Here is a 22,259-nt window from a genome sequence, read left to right as displayed (position 1 = left end):
GCACAATTTAAAACTTACCTTATCACAATTTTCCCTTCCAATTGCCGACATCACGTCACACAATCCGCAAAGTAGCAGCGCCGTAATGGCCGTCTCCTTGCAGAGCAATCCGGTCAAGGCAAGGACAATGGTAAGAACCAATGATCCCCATTCCCGGCTGAGCATGTGCCGGCGATAGGCAAGGTAGGAGAGGAGGTAGCACACACAAGCCACCACATCTGCTCGTCCCACCAATCCGGACACCGCTTCCGTGTGTATCGGATGAGCAGCAAAAAGCAGACCGGCGACCAAGGCTCCCACACGAAATGGCAAGAGCGTATGTCCAACGAGCACCACCAGTCCGGTGGCCAGGCAGTGGAGCAGCACGTTGACCAGGTGATAGCCGATGGGGTTCAAACCGCCCACCAGGAAATTCATTCGGAAGCTGAGCACACTCAACGGACGCCAGGAGCCGTGGGAGCCGCTATCCACCAGCGGAGTGCCCCAGAAGTCGTTCCGCAGAAGATGAGACAGTGGCCGAGCTGCTGTCACGTCTCCGTTGGCCAAGATGGCGCGGCTGCAAAAAGGAGATGGGAAAAAGGAGTCATGAAGAAACAGTTGAAGAATTTAGGGGGTTAATATTATTAATTATTTTAAAATTATGTTGCTCTGTAAACATATTTAATTCAAATTCAAAAACATATACTTATTTTAATTCTTCTCTAATATGTTGAACTTTATTTTAAATTTAATCAGAGTTGCTGCAAATATTCTTCAAGTGTGCCTTGTGGGTGTGAAAGGGTTCACATTACTTCAGTAACTGATAGCAGCAGACAGCAACCTGTGGCACACCTGTCCAATTAATTAAAATGATTAATTGCAAGGCCCGGAGTATCTCGCCGTCTACCTTACCTCACCCTAGATTCTTGCTATCTTTCACCAAGGAGGGTAAGTCCGCTCAACTTGACTGAATTCATCCCGACTTTCCTGCTACATGAAACTCAAGAGCCTCAAATTCTAAGGGACACCTAAGCCTCTAGATCTATTTATTTTGTTCTTACTTAGATAGAGAAACACTCTACGACAGGGTATATTGTTTTATTTAGTTATTAAATCATATGTAGTTGTATAAAGGAAGATATTATATGGGTATTATTTGAATCATAAGATACATGACTATATGTCTGGTCCCTAAGATCATTTTTGTAAGAAAACAAGTGCTGTAAAATTTGATACTCTTTAATTATTCATCTAATCATTTCATGTTATACATTTTAACAAGATTAAAATGAAATTGATTCATTATCTTGTATGGAAGTTTATGGTGTTAAGAATCCAAGAAAAATAATGTTACCTGAATAATACTATTATTAAGTTGACGTTCCATTTTATTTTGTTAAGTTATTAACTTTCTTCGTTTAGAACTCCCTTTGCAGGGTATTGAAATGCCTTTAATTTTAATATGGTTAACAATTTCAAAGCCTGGTATTTTTATTGTCCCTTTGTTTTTGCACTCGGCATAAATATTGTTAAAGTGCCAAGCGACAGTTGACCAATCCCCCTCGTTCAGCTCCACCCCCTTCCGTGCACTTGCGGCTTGATTAATTGCCGATTTGTTGGCGTATTTTGTGCTTTTGTTGTTCCACAGGACAACAAATACACACATACACACAGACATATAGACACACTCATATAGAAACACGAACATTGTCATTGTGTTGTAGTGGACGAGGGGTCCTTGGTAATTGCCTCGCCGTTGTAGCGCTCCTTGTTGTCCTAATCGATTTGCCCGGCACGGCACACGGTGGCACCGGGTCGGGTCAGGTGAGAGAGGCAGCGCCATATAATCAGGATCAGGGCTAGTTTGTTATCGGCGTTGTTTGTGCGATTGCTGCACAGTTTGCGGAAATTTATGGTGGGCTTGCAATAATACCCCAGCCATTTTATGTATAATTAGTTTTTAGATGTATCCAGTAAATGTCATTAATTAACTTTCTAACTTCAGGACGGAGGGTTGGCGGTAGTATGGTTATGGTTGGGGTTTGGGTTTTTTTAAGGGTACTTTAGATAGAGAAATAATAACAAGAGTGGGGAAAATAAGGGTAGTATCAAAGCGGATTGCTTAGGTTTCTTGTTTTTCAAGCATTAATTACTGCAATTTAAAATTATCATACTTAATTAGAATTAAGAAACGGTTTCCCTGATTTTAAGGCAAGCAATCATAAATACTTTTTTAAGAATTAATTTTTATTAATTTCCTTATATTTATGTCGTTTGTTTCTGATTTATTTCGTTTATTAAACATTTAACGAAAAATCTCGCTCATGCGGCTTATGATTCCCAACTGGTTCTAACATCCCCGATACGAAGTGACATCTACCGGCAAGGTTTTCGATATGTGCAAAAGTGCAAGTCATTGTGAAAAGTGCAAGTCATTGTTTATCCGGAAAGTAACTACATTTTGTCTTAATTCATATTAAATTTTAAAAATGTGTGTGTGTTTTTAAAGGTCAAATGACTATAAAATCATGTAAAAAATGTGTCCCTATGTTAATGCTTTCTGTGTACCAAGTAAATATTGTTCAAACCTAATAACTCCTATTTAGTTTAAATAAACAAAGATCTTTCGGAACATTTAACAACCCAGACCTTTGTAGCACATTAAATTGCAATGAAATATATTTAATTTATTGATCCGCAGAATGTATTGAACTTTATTTAATTGCGCTCACTTAAATCAACATTTTCTGGCATATTTAAATGCGTTCGGCTTCATTTCTGAATTGAAAATTAAATGTCGGCTTGTTAAGTAATCAAGTTATGTGCACAGATATTTACTTTAGCTTTTTGCTGCCCCGGGCTGTAGTTTTAGGGTCTTTTGGGGTGTACAAAAGTTCAAAGGTTATGCAAACGAAAATACATATCCGCCGAAGCCCCGGGTCACAAATGCCTGGTTTTTTTTTTCGAGGAGGAGGATGAAATGGAATGGGCGGTTAGACTCCAAAGAAAAGTCATCTGCAAACAAACATAAGTTAGAAAGCATTTTGAATAAAAATTGGGTTTTCAATTTAATATTTTATTTATCATTCGACGAATGCCATGTGGGAATGGGTGACCGGAAATATGAATTGTGGCAAGGCTTATTGCACGTGTGGGTGTGTGTGTTCAGGTAGCTCTTTCAATGCCAGAAAATGGTAATAAAAAGGATGCCAAGTGTGGAGGTTGGGTGTTGCCACAAATTGGGTTTACAAATTCGCCAGAGAGACGTGCCCAACTATAAAGCAAAGTTATTGGCAAGGACCCCAGCATCGCTGAATGGTTTGTGGGGTTGGCAAGGCAGCACACTCCGCGAGACGGGAGGAGGGAGGAGGGGAGGCATACACTCATCTACACTTCAATTTCAATTGGCATTCCAAAGGATCCCCACACTCTGCTGCCGAGCCCTTTAGTTTGCGCCAAAGCAGCCACAAAAATGTCGTTGCGAGCAAACAAATTCTTATCGAAAGGGCACAAAGCAAAAGCCCTGAGAACGCAGATGAAGGAGCTACTAAATTGGGAAGAGCTTGAACGCCATTCACACTTGTGGTCAAAATAATAATGGGTAAGTCCACATTTTTGTGACTACTTGAAAGTTTAAGACAAAAAATGAAGTGCCAACTTTAAACGTCCTTAATATACTATTCCAAATCACTATATCTTCCTTGCGGCTTAGCTTCAGGTTGATTTTATGTTTTAATATAATATTATAAATATCCCACAGATATTACAGATACTCCTGAGTAAAAGCACCTTAATTAAGTATATATTTGACTGATTCTATTACCTTTACCATTGCTGTATAACTGTTAATGCCTTTGGGCTGCGTAATGCAGCTTTTCTATTTGAAGCTGGTAAGCATTTATCCATCCTTCTTTGCACCGAAAACCAACCAAAAATTGTTCTACACCTCATTTGCTAGACGTTCCGAAGGTAGCGGGCAAATATTGAAAAGAAATTTCATTCCATACCTCCAGGCACACGGCACACACACACAGAAAGTCGTAAAGTCGTGTATTTTTGGCCAGGACAGAACTACTTCTTCGCCTGTGTGCTATGCAGATGGGCTTGATACCGAGGCAAAAAGGGTCGAAGTTGTCGCCATAAGCGTAAGCGTCAACATTATCGTCATCAGCAGAATTTCCGCCAGTTCCCTTTTTGTGCTTTATCATCGTATAGCTAGTGAATGAATAGCAATAGCGAGGCCGACAACCAAAACATCAACACCCTCCATTGGCAACAGCAACAACAGCGCCACTTTGTCAGCGGCAGAGAACAGTAACAGGGGCGAGTGAGGGGGCGGTAAGATGTCAGAGGTCAGAGAAGGTAGCAGCAGCAGCAGCAGCAGCAGCAGCAACAACAATGGCCAGGCTTGAAGCAGCTTACAAGTGCGGCATGTTGCTGCCGTTATCGTTCGCTTTTCACTCTCAACTCGAGCAGAGGAGACCAAAGACAGGATCAGGAGCAGGAATAGGAGTAGGAGTAAGACCAGGAATAGGAGGAGGAAGAGCAGCAGGAAAAGCAGGAGGAGCAGGAAGTACAGGCAATCGGGGAAGGACAGCCCCAACACACACGGCAAACAGTGGAACAAAGGTAGTAGAGTGCATAAAGTGGTTTATTAATTAAAATGTTTCTAGAAATTTATTCTGAAATATTGCTATATAAATACACAAAGGCTTATATATCATAAATTGAATTTTAACTTAATCCTTAACTTTTCCATAACTATATAAATTTAATGACTCGTTGTATACTTTAATCCTTGCAACTCTCAGTAATATTTTCAACTTTCTATCCACTGTTAACCTCACCGCACATGCTCACACAAGTACAGTGGGTAACAGCAGACAAACAGGGCTGTGGTTGGCTTTTGTTGAAGACAATATATCATAGCATCAGCACCGAATGTGGACACCACATTCCTGCCATCCTGCCATCCTGCCATCCTACCTTTATGGCTACCCACAACACACACCATTTGTATGTGTGTTGTTCTTATGTAAAGTGAAAATTTTCGATTTTATATACACAACAAAACCAAAAATAAAAAAGAGCACAAAATTCTGTTACTCTGGCTGAAGAACACAACACACACAACATGGGTACACCTCGCACACCACATCCACACACGCTCTGAAGTGTGCCTATCGTCCGATGGTGTTGTGTGCCATCAAAATTACGTATACGTAACGTTGTTGTTGATTCTTTACTGCCGGTGTTGCTGTCCTTTTAATACGGCACATAAATTATTGTAAGACTACAGATTGGGGGATGTTTGGCCACATTTTGTTACGGTTCAGGTTTTTCTTTTGGTAAAATAGAAATATATCAAGTTGAAGGTGTGAATATATCAGGTGACCAACAAAGGTGTAAAATGCCCTTTAAATTATTAAAGCTTAAAAGTTTAAATGGCTAGAAATAATTCAATGGTAGCCTTTAATCGAATATAAGCACATCCCATTAGTTCAATTATTTGCGAAACTTGTTCGGTGAAACACTCGATCAAAAAGCTGCCAAGCATAACTTATTAAAATCTCATATCTCCCCTTAACAATTGCCAACAACAGAGATTCCTTAATGCCGAAACATGGCAACGATAGCTCCATCCATACCCATTCCCATGCCCAGTGCCCAGCCGAAGCCAAGCCATTGCTCTTTTTCCAGTTGATAGGAAACAAATTGAAGGGAATTCTGCCATTTAATAAATCATGTTTTGTCTGGCCTGGCTTGACAATAATAACTTGTGCTCGTGTGGTCACAGTGGCCATGTTGTGGGATGACCGCAGGACATGCGAAAGGACCAACCGATAGGTAGGCAGCGGGACAGAGGTATTCACTAAGAAAAAATATTTAATGTATAGGTTTTAGTTAGCATTAAATTAGAGCAAATTTTAAACAAGGTTTCTAGTTTTGTTTTTAATTTTCAATTAGTATTTCCATTTCCAATGGCTTCTCAATTTAACTTTCAGTTAGGCAGAAGCCTTTTTCATGCAGTATAACAAAGCAATGGGTTTATTTTTTTTAGTTTTCTCATTTCTCCTCTGTGTAGGACGAAGGTCCTGTGCTCCAAACTGGTGTTGGCAACTGCGTGAAAGTGACCGCAGGAGCTTCCGCCCAAGCAAAAAACATAAACTCGCACACAAACTTTTTCGAAAGGCAAAAGGGGGCGGCCGAGTTACATAAGTTGCGTTTATTATTTTCGTGTGCGCGCGGTGTGTGTATTGTGTGTGTGTCCTGGTAAGTTTTGCGCTTGTTTTCTGGACAGCACAAAATAACGAGCTACAGCGAAAGCTTCGAGCTGAGCACTTTCTGCATAACTTGGCCAGATCCAGAGCCAAGTCCAATACCATGTCCCCACCTCAAATCCTGGCAATTGTTCGCCGGGCATTGTAGTTGAACCGGGGCAGTAACTGGAGTCACTTGTTCGCCAGTAATGGTCAGAGGAGAAGCTTCTGGACTGCTCACTGCTGACTGCTGACTCCTGGCCGGAGGGCTAGACCATTGTATATATGGAGCTTGTGGTCCTTGGGGAAATTCCTGTCCATTGTACATGACTTTTGATATTTATGGGTAATTTCGTTTGCGTTTGCAGCATTTCAATGCGGCCAGGTGAGGAGCGGCGGCATAAATCAACATTTTGTTTTTTAATTTGCTCCGTCTGTGACTGTGACTCTGACTCTCTGACAATGGCGTTGGATCCGCCGCATATATATCAACAAATGCCCAGGCGATAAGCCGGCAACTGGTCCGCTTCAAGTTTTACAATTAGGCGGGGCCCAGAATTTATTACGGCGATTTTATCAAATAAATGGCGGCACTTGGCGAACAATTAATAATAAACTTTTGTATTTTTACGCTGCCCTTTTTATACGCTCTTCTGGGACCGATCCGGCGACAAAACATCGCTTTTGGCCATATAAACAGAGAGCTACAGAGTAACCAAAGGACGAAGGACCAATGTTTCGACTTCACTCGCAGCCATTTACCTTCGTCAACGTGCTGACATATGGAATTTTTAATTCGGTTAAATTTTTCTCACCTGTCATCGTAGACAAATCCAGCGTTAAGTGTGTTTAGGTACAGGACAAAAGCCAGCGCCGAACAGCCGGCGAGTCCTGCGTAGTCCTTGGGCGACAGGGACGCCGGTGATGGCAATGGCGACGTGCTGCAAAAAAAAACGAGACAGACGACGGACGAATGTAGTGGCCGGGACATAAATATAAAAGTCGAGTGTCATAAAATATATGCTGAAATTCATTCTCGAAGGCTTCTCCTGCAGCAACGGCAATGGCAACAAACGGAGAACAAAGCACTTAATCCTGACTGAGGCAGGTCGTCTTCCTCGTCCAGATGGGCCATTCTCTGCGGCATTTTCGTTATGACAACATTTACATATTTGCCTTTTTTATCCTCTGCCGCTGCCGTAGCTGTTGGTGATGCCTTAAGCACGATTTAATTACTTAATTTTTTCCTTTTTTTTTATTTGTTAGAATATTCAAGGTGGGCGAAATTCCAAATTCCAAGTATAAATACATTTAAAGGGGGAATTTTCTGCAGCTCAATTATTTATTCAAGAATTCATAGAATTTTACTGTTCCTCCCATTAAACGTCTTTCATTTTAATTCAAAAATACTTTTAGATGTCTAAACACCCTTTTATTTGTAGTCTTAAATGCATTTATTTAATTAGTAATTCATCGGAGCCTTTGAAAAAGAACTAGTTGATAAATGGATTATTTAATTAAGTCGAGTTTCGTAATTTATAATTGCCTCTGTCTGCTTGAAGTTTAAAGCAAATAATTCATTTTAGGTTGAAGAGTTCTCTAAATGCATTTCGTTGATCTTTAATTAAAGTAGTTTTGGGTTGAATTCAACATTGTTTTTATTACTTTATTTATAGTTTAAAGTCATATAAATACTTTGAAATTTAAAATTGAATATTTACGATTGGCAAGATGAGTTTATTTATCAATTTTTATAGTCAGCCCTCTCTTAGTAACTTAAATATTTGTGATTTACTTAGTTTTAGTTCGAGAAATTGGTTTATATTACTCAACAACCTTACATTTATCCTACGTGAACTCATTTTTCCCAAATTTCATATATAATTTGGAGCACCTGGAGCAGCTACTCCTCATGTGATGTACGAAATTATCTCAGTTGCCGTACGCAATCAGCAATCAAAACTGTTGAATGCATACAAGCCCCAATGGCGACGCACGTAGCTAATGATTATGACCGGGAACGGAGTGGAATAGCTACGGCTGGACAAAGTGCCATCATCAGAATCATCCCCAATGCCATTGTCGTTGTTTCGGTGGTCAAGCGTGTCTGTTCTGGTGGCTCAACCCGTTTGTCATGGCATTCTTCGTTTTATATTAGCCGCAGACATGTTGTGTCTACGTGGAGCACTCATCCCCCGGGAGTGCCAGAGTTCCGGAGTGCCAGAGTACTGGCGTCCTGGATCCCTCAGTATCCCCGGATTCCAGCGGCCCATCCCCTTCTCGCCAAAAACCAGTTGACGGAAATTAAATGTTACGACGGCATTCTGGATCGTCCTGTCCGGCGAAACACGGAACATGCAATACGGGAATACAAGCTCTGAAATGCAGAATACGGCAATGGCATTCCCATTGTAATACTCCTACTTTCCCCCCATGTCGCTGGATTCCGGAATCGGGGCATCAGTCCCGCCGCCCGCTCCTCATCTGTTTTCGCAGTGGTCGCCGGAGGTGGTGTTGTTGTCATCATCACCATCAGCGCCATTACGAATAATGAGTGTGGCTTCTGGGGATGGGTGGGTTGGGTTTATACCCACTCGCCTTGGCCATGGCATGAAAATTGTTATCTCGCACATTGCAGACGATTTCCGGCAGGCATTTGGACCACGTATGGACACAGATGGCAGGCTAACGCGACTCCGACTGCGACTGCGATTCCAATCCAGATTCGAATCCTGACGATGGCGGAAGGTCAACAGAAATTAAGTTCGCACCGTTTGCAAATTACAATGGCATTCGAGGAATTGTATAGTGCATTCAAGTCTTGGCATTCAGACTTAAGCATATGATACCAGGCTTCAAGGAAGATTTTTAGAGGAGCTTAAAAAAACTCATCAAAGACCTAAATATAGTCTCTAACCTATTAATTTAATGTAAAAAGTTCTTATTTTTATAGTTACTAGTTTAAGATATCTTCTATTTCCTTTTATCATGACTTTTACTTTAATTTTCCTGTACTTAAATTAGTCCAATTTGGGTAAGATCCTCAAGTAGCTTAACCAAGCTATCTATAATTCAAATACTCTAGTTTCCATGGAGGCTTGCAATATCCAAGGAGCATCCAAGAAGGAGTAACCAATTTTGGTTCAATCAGGAGCCATAAGGCCCTGGAACCAAATTAGCTCCCATTCAATGGTCCTGTGAGGTCCCATCTCATCCAGCTCATCCTTCCCTTTGGTCCTCTGAAGGACAACACTTAGGCCCAACACATACATACAGCATATAGGCGAGGCGTAACCAATACCCAAGCATAGCTTCCTCTTTCGGCCTCGCAATGACGCTGCTAATGAGCTCTAATAACGATAATGACGGCCCCGAAAATAGTAAATATAAATACACAGGGAATATATTTATATATATACGATATACATGTGTATATATTTATAAATATACATATATACGTCTGCGGGTGGGTCCAATGAATGGCACTCATTTGGGGGGCATGATAATGGGTCCTGGCCCTGGGGATGCAACTGATTGGCATTGTCGAGGATGAAAGCGATAGTTTGCCGGAATATGCCTCTTAAATATAATGATTTCCCCAAAAAATGCCAAAGTGATTTTCTAGGAAGAGGGAAATGCTAACGACAGCTGATGATTGCCTATACAAACTCATCAGTATGATTTTTTGATAGCAATATGACGGCACATTTTATTTTAGGGTTCAAGCTTAAGTACACTATTTTGAAAGCATAATAACTGAGAGAATCTTATGTGCATATTCAAATAAATTTATTAAAATCTTTAAGGACTCAAAGAAACATTCTATATAAATTATTTAATCTTATTTTAAAAATATCCTCCAGCTCCAAAAATAATCATCCCATAATCCTTCGCATCGATTTATACTTACATCCCTTGAACAAATTTATTTTATAATAATTCTGATTCATTCCTGGAACATTAATGAGTGTCACAGCAACCAAAGTAAACTGTAGCCACAAAAGAACAAATTAATTAAATCATTTTAAACATAATTCAAACCAATTTAAACATGTATCCGCTCCATAGGCATAAGCTCACCTCTCCACGGCGCCCTAATGACATCCCCTAAATCCCGTAATTCCCTCTCAATACTTTAAATAACCGCTTTAATTAAATTTATTGATTTTTGCATTTTAAGCTTTCGGTTCGGTTTGTTTCGCCTGCAGACAGACAGCGAGCTGGAGGCATTTACTCTGCCGCTGTTGTCAGTGTTTTTTTCTTTTGGGAAATTCGACGACAAACTTAACCCCGACAGAGCAGACGCCGCCAGGTGTTGGGCAAAAGTTGGTACCAAAGCGCAGACAGGACCTCCTCAAGCAGTGCAATTAATTTCGATTGTCGAAAATAAAGCGAGACAATCACGGGCGGACGGTGGCGAGAACTGGGAGCGTCAAAGTATATATATTAATCAAATGGCGCCAAAGACGAGGACAGCTGGAAAGGCGGGGTAAAAGCGAGGACATCGAGCTGCACACCCTTCAGACGCGTCCTGTCTGCCGACATGAAGAGGCCTCAAGGTCCTGACGAAAGACGTCCCTCCTGCCCCACCGCCTGTCTTCCTGAATTACTTTGCTAATTTTCCTGTGCCATCTGTCCTTGCTGCGCCACTGTCTATGTCACCCCCACACATACACTTGAATCACTCCTTTGAAGGACTCGCTCGAAAAGTCAAAGTGCAATTAGCAGGCAGCTGTCTTTTTTATTTATCAGTGCAAATATTTATTTTCAATTTCGTATGCAAATGTCACAGACGCGCAGTGCTTCCTACATTAATCACAGTTGCACAAGGAACATTGCCTCCCCGTTGTTTTCAGTGGATGATGATGATGATGATGATGATGTGGTACCAACTGTGTGGAAGCAGAAAAAAATAATTAGGTTGTCATGTTTACGGCGCTGAAATTAGCTGGCAGTATCGGAATGGCACATCTTTGATGTTGATCTCGGGCAGGGCAAAGTACGTATTCGCAAAAGGCGGAAATTTCCATGACTTTTCACTTTTCTACCTCGCCTTTTTGCCAGTTATGAAACCAGCTTACCAGCTGACCTTATTTCTGGTTACACAGTTAGTAAAATTGACAGTTTTTCATCTAAAATTTAATATTCAATTCATTCTTTAACAGTACAACATTTAAATTTAAAACTTATCTTTGGCTTTAGACAACTTTTATAGCTAATAAATAAACAGAAGAACTGTGACATTGACGGGCATTTTTGTCCTGTGTAACTGGCGACAGACTGAGACGGAAATTGCAGCAAATACACAGGCACAAGTACAAGCGCTGCACACCTTAAACCGGAAGCGGAAACATTATTCCTAAAATGTCAAAAAACATAACAGAAAGCCATTAGACACACTTTTGTTTCTGGGTCAGCCAGCAGACTTCCCGGCTTCCAAAAGTGAAACTTGGGAAAGGAAAAACCCAAAAATTGTCTGAGGCCCGGGTGGCAGCAAAAAGTAACTGACTCAGAGAGAGAGAGGCTAAAAACAAAACGAGTTGAGCGAGGACTGTGTGGGCGTTTGGGCAGGAACTCGACGGCGATTCCGGCACTGACCAGGCCACTCTTTCACTCTCCCACCCGATACCCGGGTCGCACGGAAATCAAGTTGTGTCAACAGCTTAAAAGCCAAAATGTAATAAGCCAGGGAAATGTAATGTAATAAAATATCAAATATAAAATGGCGATGGTCCTGGCGGGGGAGCATTTGTTGCCATTAAAGTTTCACTTTGAAATCGGAGGCAGACGAAGGGGGCGGCCAGGGAAATCGAGGTCGCAGCCAAGAAAACTGAAGGAAAATCCGGTAACAATGCAACGGAACTATGATGCTCTTATAGTGAGGCCTTAATTTATAATAATTATTATTAATATAATTTGTAATAATAATAGGAAGGGTAGCTTGGGAAGCTTGTTACTCAGTGAAGGAATCATTTCCGACTCTATAAATCATATATATTCTTGATCAGCATCACATGGAGAATCGATCTAGCTATGTCCGGCAATAATTTATTTAGTTTTTTTTTCAAAAATTTTACAATTTTTATAAGGGGTTACATCGTTAAAATTTTCAAAAATTGTCAAAAATTCATATTATAAATTGAGTATGCAGATTTATTAACCTCCAAAAAATCAACACAGAACAGTTTTCCGAATTAAAATTAATCCATTTTTGATTTAGTTATGATAAAATACTATTTATACCAGTGTACTGCAGTGCGTATACGTAATATAGATTGATCTATTTTCCTTATCGAAAAACAGTGTTCAAAAAAGCTTCTCCTGCCTCTTAATCTTTATTACAAAATCCTTAAGAATAATCCCGTATATAAGAACCTAAAAATGCGAATAAAATCAGTGCCAGAGCTCTGTAATAAATAATATTGTGGCAAGCTTAAAACAAAAGTAAATATGCCCGCGCCAAGGACCATTAAATTGATGGCTTGCCTTTGGATTTTGTGTAGCCGCAAAATATGCAATATTTTATTATTGTTGCCCCGCACAGTATGCAACACTTTATTTCAGCGCCATGCGCTTCCGCTTCAGCTTGGATTTCATTTTCCGAAGCAGACGGAGAATAAGGAGCAAGGAGGAGAAGGTGGCTTTTTCGGGAAATCTGGAACAGTTCCAAGCCTTGACTTCTCGACGCCTGCCTCTTGTGTGAGTGCCAAAAAAAGTATGCTAGATAGTTTTTACATGCGATTTGAATGAGCACAAACGGATATCGCGCTGTGCGGTGGAACGCTTAAGTGGCACTCGGAATCATTTTAAAACACTCGAAAGCTGTTTCTGGTGAAGAGAATTATTTCTAGCTGGCAAGTTTCTCTTGGCCAAAAGAGAGTCTGCGGTTCCGCACTTTATTAGGGTATTCAGCACACACACTCACACTCACAAGTATTATAAATTTTTGCTTTGAATTTTGAGAAGAAGAAAGTTTTTTGCGCATTGATACGCCACATAATTGAGTTCACAAAACGGAAGTTCTCACTGCTGCTGCTGTTTCTCAATCCCATCCTTTCCATGGGACATTGAACCAAAACAACGAATAAATGTTTGTAAACTTTTCTCACCAGGTTTTTTGTATTTATTGTTCGCCTGCCTATTCAGTTTGTTCCTTTATTATTTCAGTTTTTTTTTATACTTTTGCTTGATTCAAGAGTTCAATCAACCCTTTGAAAGTTTGCCGTAACAAAAAGTTGTGAATAACTCGGCTCTGTTGGCCACTCAGACTTTTTAATGACCATCCCGGCGGGACAGAACTTTCCTTTCGAATGCCTTGCCCGAAATTCAAATTAAAGGCCAGAGCCAACAGCAGTCTCGTATCCAGTGTCCTGTATCCTGTAAAATGGGCAGAACCTTCCGGGGCCGGCGTTAATTTTATGTCTTGCAGTATGTTGCACGCAATGTAAATGCTAATTAAGAACGGCGGCAAGTGTCTGTGCCTGTGTCTGGAGTTGGGAAATCGAAGGGGCGGCACTTGCCGCCTAATTGCGTAAACCAAGCGTTTGATTGGTATTTGCTCAGCAATTGGACATTAAATAGTTGAATCAATAAAAAATTTAAACGAAAGCCCCACCACAACAACGGCAATCAAGTGCGACTTTCGGCAAATATTTAATGTGCTTTCGGGGGGAATTCAGGGTTAAACGGGCTCGAGGCTGGGAGCTTTGTTTTAACCATCACCCAAATCACCCCCAAATTCCCCAGCCTAATGACTAACTAAACAAGCTGTTATTCCCCCAGCGATATTATAGAGCAACAATATTATTATTAGCCGCAGCAGCAAACGGTCATTGGCATACTCCAATGGAAGGAGTCAAGAAACCTCAATTAGGCTGTCAATCAACACATCAAACGGAGTCAAGTCGCCTCGTTTTGGCCGTCGACATTCCGCCAAATAATAGAGCTATTGATTTTTCACCCCTTAGCCTCCATTCCTGACCCCGTTCTAATGACTATCGCGACTTGCTGCCCGTGGGCGTTGGCTGACATGCCCCAGGCAGTTCTTGATCGCCTAATTAGCTGCCTGTCCGCCGAATGGATGCCTCCTGATTTCCCTCGTCTGCCGGGGAAAAAAAAAAACAGAACAAAGCCCCTTGAAATTACCCGTCAAATAAGGCAAATAATATTTCCCAGTCAGTTCAGGTGCTTTCAATACGCTCAAGTGTCCGGTGAGTAAATATTTAAGCATGTAAAGCTTACTCAGGTAAGTTGAGGTAGTCCTTAAAGAGTTGAGTTTTTTTTAATATTCAAAATACTGTATAAAATGTTTATTGAATTGGTTTGTTTCAGGAACCCTTAAGCATAAAAACAGATTCTTATAAAAGTTATACATTAAAGTGTACAACTTAGAAATAACTTTAAGATGCTATTCGCCATTTTGTTTTTTACAATTTGCATCCCAAATCTCTCTAACTTGCTGCCACTTCAAAATTTAAGCTCCTCTAGGCCTCTTCATATATTTTTTAGAAAAATAAATAAATGTATTTCCTGAGTATCGGATTATCCATTTGTTTATGTCTGCTAATTGCCTTGAAGAACAACCACTTCAGACGCTGGATACTCCTGTATGAGAAGAGAGTTTTCGCAGCAGGAATGTGAATGGCGAATGTGAGTTCTCCGGGCTTATTCGTACAGTTGATAAACGACCGGAACTGCAAGGGACTGACTGAATCTGACTGAATCTCTAAGCCTTTGTTCGATTTAATTATCGGTTTGCACAAAGAGCTGGGCGGGCGAGCGAAGTCTTTGCCGGGCTTCGAGGGCACATCCTTGCGGCATGTGGCATTTGGCAGGGATGTAACAAAAAACCAATAACGAAAGTGGAGTTGCATTGCCGGCGATGTCAGCATCCGTGCAGGAACCCAATCCCACCCGTCGTCCACGAGGAATGCTCAATGCTCGCCCCTTTATCGATTAGCGCTTGTAACGGCCCCTACCTTTGGGAATGTATGTATGCACTTGGGAAAAAAAGGACTCAGTTATAGCAATTTTAATAGAAGATATAACACTGGGAAAGCCACACTCTATGAGCTACCATTTGAAAACAATGAATTATTTGTAGTCTTTCGAAACTCTTCAATTATTTTTGTATAGTTTAAAGTTCCATTGTTTAAGTGTACATACAGTGAACATAAACAAACATGTTACTAAAACTGCTGTAACCAGTGACCTCTCATCCCCAGACCCTCAATCGAAGGGCTGGGGGTAAAAGAGAGAGGCTACCAGAGCAAATGACGCTGCAAATGAAAGCAGGAAACGTTGCCGCATTCATTCATTTTACACACAAAAGCCATTAACCGCTTTGATTCCATTGTTTTGTTTGTCATCATCATCATCAGCAGCAGCAGCAGCAGCAGTAGAAGCTCCGCCATCAGTCCACCCCCAACTACACCCACACCCAGTCCCAATCCCAATCCCAGTCCCAAAATCCCACTCCCAATCCACGTAGAAATCCAGGAACTCTTGCCACTTCAATTTCCCGTTCCCTTCAAGGGGTCACGGGTCACCAGAGAGGACAAGGGTAAGAAGCGAAGTCAAGGCTGTGATTTACACGATTTGCCATTTGATTTTTAATGGACTTGGCGTCATAGAATCTGACACTAAATCCGAGGGCAGTACGGGTCACTTTAAATTAATTAAATTGACTGTATGGAATTGAAATTTAAGTTTCCCAGGAAGGCTTTCAAAACCATATAACTTTACAACTGCCTAGAACCCAACACTATTCTCTTCAAATTAGTTGCCATAATTAAATGAATCTTGAAATCTGTAAAATGCAGTTGGTTTTTCTTATTAAGCTTTTTTTTCTCACCTATGACCTTAGGACGCTTCCATGAGGCTCTAAACCGAGCACTTTCACCCATTTCAGGGCATTGTTGTCCCTCTTGCGCCCCAATATTATTATTATTGAAAGACTTTTGCTGAGCTGCGGGTTTTATAAAGTGCTTGCGGTTCCTCTTTTCCCCCGTTTCCGTGCCGTGGACCATCATCATCTGGCGTGGACCCCGTAGACGGTCTCCGTCCGGTGATGGCAAAAAAACGACTCTTGCGGAAAAATCAACATTGCACAAAAGTTTTCAACGCCCGCGTACCGCCGCCCAGACTCGCTATCACCATCACCCAACGACTACTTCTGCTTGCCCGTCGCCATCGTTCATTTCGCTCCCTTTGCATTGCTTTTTTGTTTTGGCTTAGCGTTGATGATGTATGCACTTTGAAAGAGTTGAGCAAAGTGGTTTTTCGGGTTTGATGAGCTAACGTCAAGTCCACCGCCCCCAAGCCCATGGCCATGCCCATTCCCATGCCCATTTTCCGGCTGAGATATATGAGCATGTGCTGGTGTTTGATTTTCCCGAATCCGTGTGTTTGAATTGGACTGCTGCCATGAAGTTATTAATGGACTTCAATGGGGTTTCAATTATGCGATTTCTGCGATTTGAAATTGAATGATATTTTGATTGTTTGCTTGCATTTTGTCCAACAATTCCTGCAGTTTGGTGCTCTGAAATGCATTGTTAAATTTAATCAGAGCCACTAATGGCTTTTTGCCACGGGGTTAACTCAAGCGTCAATTAATTGCCGAACAAATCATATTGCAAAATGTATAAACTGCCTGATATCAAAGAATTTATTAACTCATATTTGTACAACTCTTAATTTTAAATAAGATAAATTTAATGGAGTTAAATTTGAATAAATATTGAAATTCTTTTATTATGACGAATATAACCGAATTTTTGATATATATTAAAACGTTTTGAAAGTCAAACTTATAAATTAAATTTTTGAATTGTATTTTTTCCAAAGAAATTTATCGATAATTGTTTACATCACTCTTTATACATAGTTTAAATCATTTGGTGGAAACACTGTATATTCTAGTATTTAAAAAATGTGTTTGAATGCAATAAAATACTGACTACATTTGAATTTGATGCCCAGGTTGATTTCAATTATAATAATTATAAAAGGAAAAGTATCCGCTGTGACTTTTACGGAAGTTTTATAATAAATTAAAAATGCAGAATACAAAAAACTAGTTGGAAACGGTTATTACTTTCCCAATTCGTCGATGTTTAACACTGATTTGACATCGATCAGGCAACACCAAACGGAAGCTCTTCTACCGCGTGTTCATTTCTTTTTCAACAACATCCGGGTACGGAAAGAGCAATTCTCATTGATAAATATTAACAAACTCGTTTTAATTAATAGAAAAGTGCCCCCAGAGCAATAGAAAACCCACTGCGATGAAGCGAAGATTCGAAGAACTCAAAGAGCTCGAAGAGCTAAGCTTCGAAGAAATTCTATTCGGTAATGTGCACATGCTTGGTATGTCTGAGGCGGAGATTTTCGATATCTTTAACCAGGGACCGAAAACAACCCAGAGTAAAACCGTGGAAGCGAATCCACCTCCAAAGACTCCAACGGAAGCGGATGTGCTCAATATCTATAATGACTGCTCCAAGGTGGCGGATATAGAGCGCTATCTTAAGCTGCTATTCAGGTGAGTTGCAATTGATTTTGTAGTTAATGTGAGCTGCTAAGTATCACCGCCTCCTTGTAGACCCTTCGTCTGTTTCCTGAACACCAAGTGCCAATATAATCTGAGGAAGCTGAGACACTGTCTGCCCGACAGCACCTATGACCCGGATAGACATATGGCCCTGGTGACAACTTACCGTAGGCCTTGCGGCGTCATCAAGATCTATGCCAATGGTAACATGTTATGCCAGGCCCTTAACCAGTATGATTCCTATAAGGTTCTGGTTAACTTTTCGGAGGCTCTGGCCGAATTGAACGATTGCACCCCATCACTGATTAAACCGAAGTTCAACCTGGTCAACGCCACCTTCTGCATGCCGTTCCCTCTGGACCTGCAGGCTCTCAAAAAGCGTATTGGGCCCAACGCCACCTACACTCCCACGGAGCATCCGTTTCTGACCTATATCGAGCCGCGTACCTTGATCAAGTACATAATTTTCCCCATGGGCTATGTATACGTGATGCTCTGCACCGGCATGGATGAGATCAGGGTGGCCATAGCCCATGTTCTGCCCATCCTTTACTCTTGCCGGGCCCCCACTCAGCAGAATCAAACCGATCTGGAGCTCACACAAGGCGATATCAACTTCAAGTTACTCTGGGAGACGGAATTTCAGAAGGATCAACACTTCGCCACTCAATGGCATGCAACAGCCGATTAAGTTTTACCTGTAAGACTTTAAAAACTTGTAAAACTTTAATTCATTCATTAACTGTACGTTTTCATAACATCTTCTAAAATCAAGCATACGTTTACAAGTCACAAGGCAAACGGGGTCTATGAAAAACCAAGTAAGGAATCACTCGCGAATTTACAATGTAGATTTCCAACTGCAGGCCTCACCTGGAAACCGGAGTGGTTGTTGTGGTATGACAGTGGGACGGACATCCACTAACATAATAAAAACGACAGCGAGCATGACGAAAACCGAGCGGCAAAATCGAATCGGCAGTGAAAATGTGTCAAATGGAATTTGAAACCGTTGGCTCCATCAGTGCCCTTGTCCGTCCAGGTGGCATCGATTTGTGCCATGAAAAACAATTCAGTCATATTTGTGTGCTTTTCGCCTTTTTGTGTGTTTGTTTTGTAAACGCAACAGCTCAGCAACGGAATCGGGCGGTCCTTCTGGTATTCGCAATTTGTGCTGTTACGTGCCGATAATTTGGGGCGTTTTCCGTTTGTCATTCCAACCGCATGACATGCACACAGCCGAGTCACTCCTATATTTGTATTCCCATATTGGACAATGATGCTGCTGGCCTTGTCCTGCGGCCTGCAGGGGTTAAATATAATTTTACGATTTTAATTTGTAGCGATTTGCTTTGACTTCAACATCATTTACCTTTGATACCCTATCCAAATCATTCTGAATTTAAAAATATTAATTTTAATAGAGACTATAAAAGAGGCTTGGGTTTTATTACCTGACAGTTCCCAAAACAAATACAAGGCATCTTTTATAGAGGGTTTTTATATAAATTATTCGAATAGGATATTTTCCGAACCTAAAACGTACTCGCACTTCAAATATATTTGTAACTATTTAGGTATTCCTTCTCCATTGTGTTCATGGCTCATCCCATAAGTAAGCACACAGTTTTTGGTGGATTTACCGGATTAGAGCTCTTAATAACCAAAATGAAAACCAACTTGACTGCAAGTACAGAGCTTAAATTCCGTTAAAAAATATACGTATATTTTTGCAGGAAAACAAATTAACTAAAATTCTGCTCATTTTAATTCCAGGCGCAGAGCTAAAAATGCAAAAAGTAATTAATATCCTGGCGTTCGTGTGTCCATGGTCCAAGCTTTGCATTCTGATCCCGCAGGACTGCTGTATATGGTGGTCAGCCAGTGGAGGGGATGGGTTTGGACTGCATTTTCATAATTTCAGCAAAACAGCGGCGAACAAAGCGTCGGGGAAGTCCCGAAGGGAGCGAAACGAAGCGCAGTAAATTCCGACGCACTGGAATTTATGCAGCAAATATTAACTTACCGCACACACACGACTCCTGGCGCATAAATCCAAGGCAAGCAGCCGGACCAGGACCAGCACCACCACCAGGAGCAGCCAAATGATCCCCGTCCCGCCGATTTGTGCTTGGCCAGCAAGAACTGACAACAAAACTCATTAGCAGACCCGGCGACCGTGACCGTCGCGCAAAATGGGCGTGAACCTCGTCCTCGTTCATATCCCATTCCCAAATGGGCGTGGTCCGCTGGTCAACCGCAGCCCGGGAAAGCTAAAGAACTGGAGAAAAGTCGAACGACAACCACAAAAAAAAAGAACCCAGCGTGCACTTCCGTTTGCGAAAAGTTCTCGTTATTTTATTCATATTTTCGCAGGCTGCACTTTATCTCACTGCGGCGGTCTTAGTTGGCGAAATTGTGTGCAACCACGAAAATCTAATAAGCGCGCAAATTTGTTGACATTGCGCAAATGTTTTTTACGGGCCTAAGAGGCGAAACTTTCGCCTCCGTCCAGCCTCCAAAATCGCCCAAGACCGCCTTCGTTAAAGACGGCTGTGGTCTGGCCTTGGTCCTTAACCCATTTTGTGGCATTGCCAGATTCTGTTTTCGGCAGCAAGGAAATGAAAACTTTCCATCTGCGCCAATTTGGAAGTAATTAAGCTGGGCGGATCTTAGTCCCCTTTCTCAGGCATTCTAAATAAAACGAAAAATTTTAACTGAATACATAGATAGCAAGGATATTTTGTGCACAGAGAAGCTATCATTAAGATGTATACATAAATTTATGTACACAATGCTTAATGATTTTAAACGAAAGGAATACATATACTAATTTCTACTCTATCTGTTGTAGTAGAACGTGTTCCTTAAACACAGTATCAAAGGCACAAAATAAGGTCTTAAGATCCTCTGATAAATGAGAAATCCGAGTGGAGCAAAAAAAAAGTGAAGGCCTCGAAAGGATGCGGCTGATAAAGGAAGTGTTTCCAGCCGTCAGGACTCTCCATCGACCGGCAGTGGAGGCGGCGAGACAATTTCATTAACCGCTGCGCTGTTTAAAGGCCAAGACTTCGTCCCCTTTGATTTTTATCGGTTGACCTCGACACGAGAGTGTCCTGTCTGACAGGATTAAATGCGAGCGCAGCCCCGAGGCGGGGCGTAAAGTTTTTAATTATTTTTGCGGTTTGAAAATGCATTCCTGACAGTGCCCCCCCTCTGCCTGTCAAGGCGAAAGGACATGCGGGCGAAAGGATGCAGGGAAAAAGAGCAACCGCAGACGCCCCGACTTTTATCAGCGCCTTGCAATTGTCATGTGCGCGGGTGAGCTTACTGCATTCATTTAAAAGAAAAGTGCAATAACATGTTATTTTAACCCAGACAGGACTTTCTCCGCCTCCTGCTGCTGCTCCTTGCTTATTCCCCAGAATGATTGTTAACGGTAAGCGGCTTTAAAACATTCACTGCCTTATTACGAAATTACAACCGGATGACAGGGACGAAGGCGGTCCTCTGCTGAATTATTCGAAATTTGCCAATAATTGAAAAGAAAAAAAAATATATATAAGCGATGGAATAAACCGAACCGAATCAAAGGAATGGGTGAGCTGGACACTCGAATCATCTGAAATCAATGAAAAATTCAGTGATTTACATTTCCATTCAGACGTTTTTTGCTCATTATGAAAATTTATTTATTACCCGACCAACGTTTTGAATAAAAAATTGAGCAAAAATGAAACCAAATGAGAAAGAAATGGTTCAGCTTACGCCAAATAAATGCAGATTCAACGGATTATTTATCAATTTAAATGATTAAAAATGTACACAACTTGACTCTGATGAGTTAATAATGTTAATAAAATATATGTCACATTTATCCAGTTTTGATTAAAGGAATAAGTCATTAAATCCAAGGTTTGTTCTAAGGAAACTGAGATTCTTTCCTTGCTGAATATCCAATTTCTTTATTGTTTTAAATGCAAATAGGATATAACCTTTTATAAGAAATCGTCAAAGCTTAAGCTCAAAGCCATTCCCTGTTCTCGTGCCATAAGCAACTGATATTATGTTGGCAACACTTATCGAAAGCCTTCAAGAACTTTATCCATTCCCATTTGCCCTTTTGTGCATTTACCAAGCTCACTCCTTATGCAAGTTTCAAGGAATTCCAACTAAAGCCATATTTTTCGGAGTACGGCATGGATTTAGCCGAGACTAAAAAGGCACCAAGAAAGGAGGGCAGCTATTTTTCGAAGAAATATTCGTACAAATTTTCACAATTAATATGCACTTCCTGTGGAGACGACTTGCAGGCAGTTTTGAATGCAACCCGTAACAACAACAAGTAGAAAGGAAGAAGGACTCTTTTTTTTTTTTGGGGGGGGGGGGGGTAAAGGGAGTTTGGAGCATTTCTTTCCTCAAGCAAAAACCCACACCGACTCGAAGTTCACATGTGAGTTCAT

General features: G+C 41.1%; 2 protein-coding genes across 5 annotated transcripts in view; one reads left to right on the top strand and one right to left on the bottom strand.

The window, feature by feature from the left end:
• Tmtc1 (Transmembrane O-mannosyltransferase targeting cadherins 1) overlaps positions 1–22,259 on the bottom strand; it is a 41,051-nt gene that overhangs the window by 9,907 nt on the left and 8,885 nt on the right. Inside the window, exons 2-3 of the mRNA XM_086835048.1 lie at positions 7,055–7,180; positions 19–556 (exon numbers count right to left, since the gene is read on the bottom strand). Of these exons, the coding sequence (XP_086691174.1) occupies positions 19–556; positions 7,055–7,180 (664 nt within the window). The remainder of the gene's footprint in view (positions 1–18; positions 557–7,054; positions 7,181–22,259) is intronic.
• Positions 13,118–18,670, top strand: Trf5 (TBP-related factor 5). 4 transcript variants are annotated; one of them, XM_086835045.1, is made up of 4 exons: positions 13,118–17,439; positions 17,501–17,787; positions 17,848–18,496; positions 18,572–18,670. In XM_086835045.1, exons 1-3 carry the CDS (start codon positions 17,353–17,355, stop codon positions 18,485–18,487), a joined length of 1,014 nt encoding a protein of 337 aa, XP_086691171.1. In that variant the 5' UTR covers positions 13,118–17,352; the 3' UTR covers positions 18,488–18,496; positions 18,572–18,670. The 4 variants fall into 4 exon arrangements, with proteins under 4 accessions (XP_086691171.1, XP_086691172.1, XP_020809229.2 ...); XM_086835046.1 differs by lacking the exon at positions 18,572–18,670 and having other exon boundaries at positions 17,510–17,787; positions 17,848–18,570; XM_020953570.2 differs by lacking the exon at positions 18,572–18,670 and having other exon boundaries at positions 17,848–18,570.

This window comes from Drosophila serrata, unplaced genomic scaffold, assembly GCF_035046125.1.
Source record: "Drosophila serrata isolate PLE 108 unplaced genomic scaffold, ASM3504612v1 contig_275, whole genome shotgun sequence".
Classification (NCBI taxonomy): Eukaryota; Metazoa; Arthropoda; class Insecta; order Diptera; family Drosophilidae; genus Drosophila; species Drosophila serrata.
This window is presented reverse-complemented; position numbering and strand designations above follow the sequence as displayed.

Bases quoted from the DNA above. Each gene is read 5' to 3' on its own strand.
- Trf5 (XM_086835045.1), top strand. From the start codon at position 17,353: ATGTTTAACACTGATTTGACATCGATCAGGCAACACCAAACGGAAGCT. The intron at 17,440-17,500 runs GTACGGAAAGAG...TTAATAGAAAAG, and splicing joins TCTTTTTCAACAACATCCGG to TGCCCCCAGAGCAATAGAAA. The intron at 17,788-17,847 runs GTGAGTTGCAAT...GCCTCCTTGTAG, and splicing joins TATCTTAAGCTGCTATTCAG to ACCCTTCGTCTGTTTCCTGA.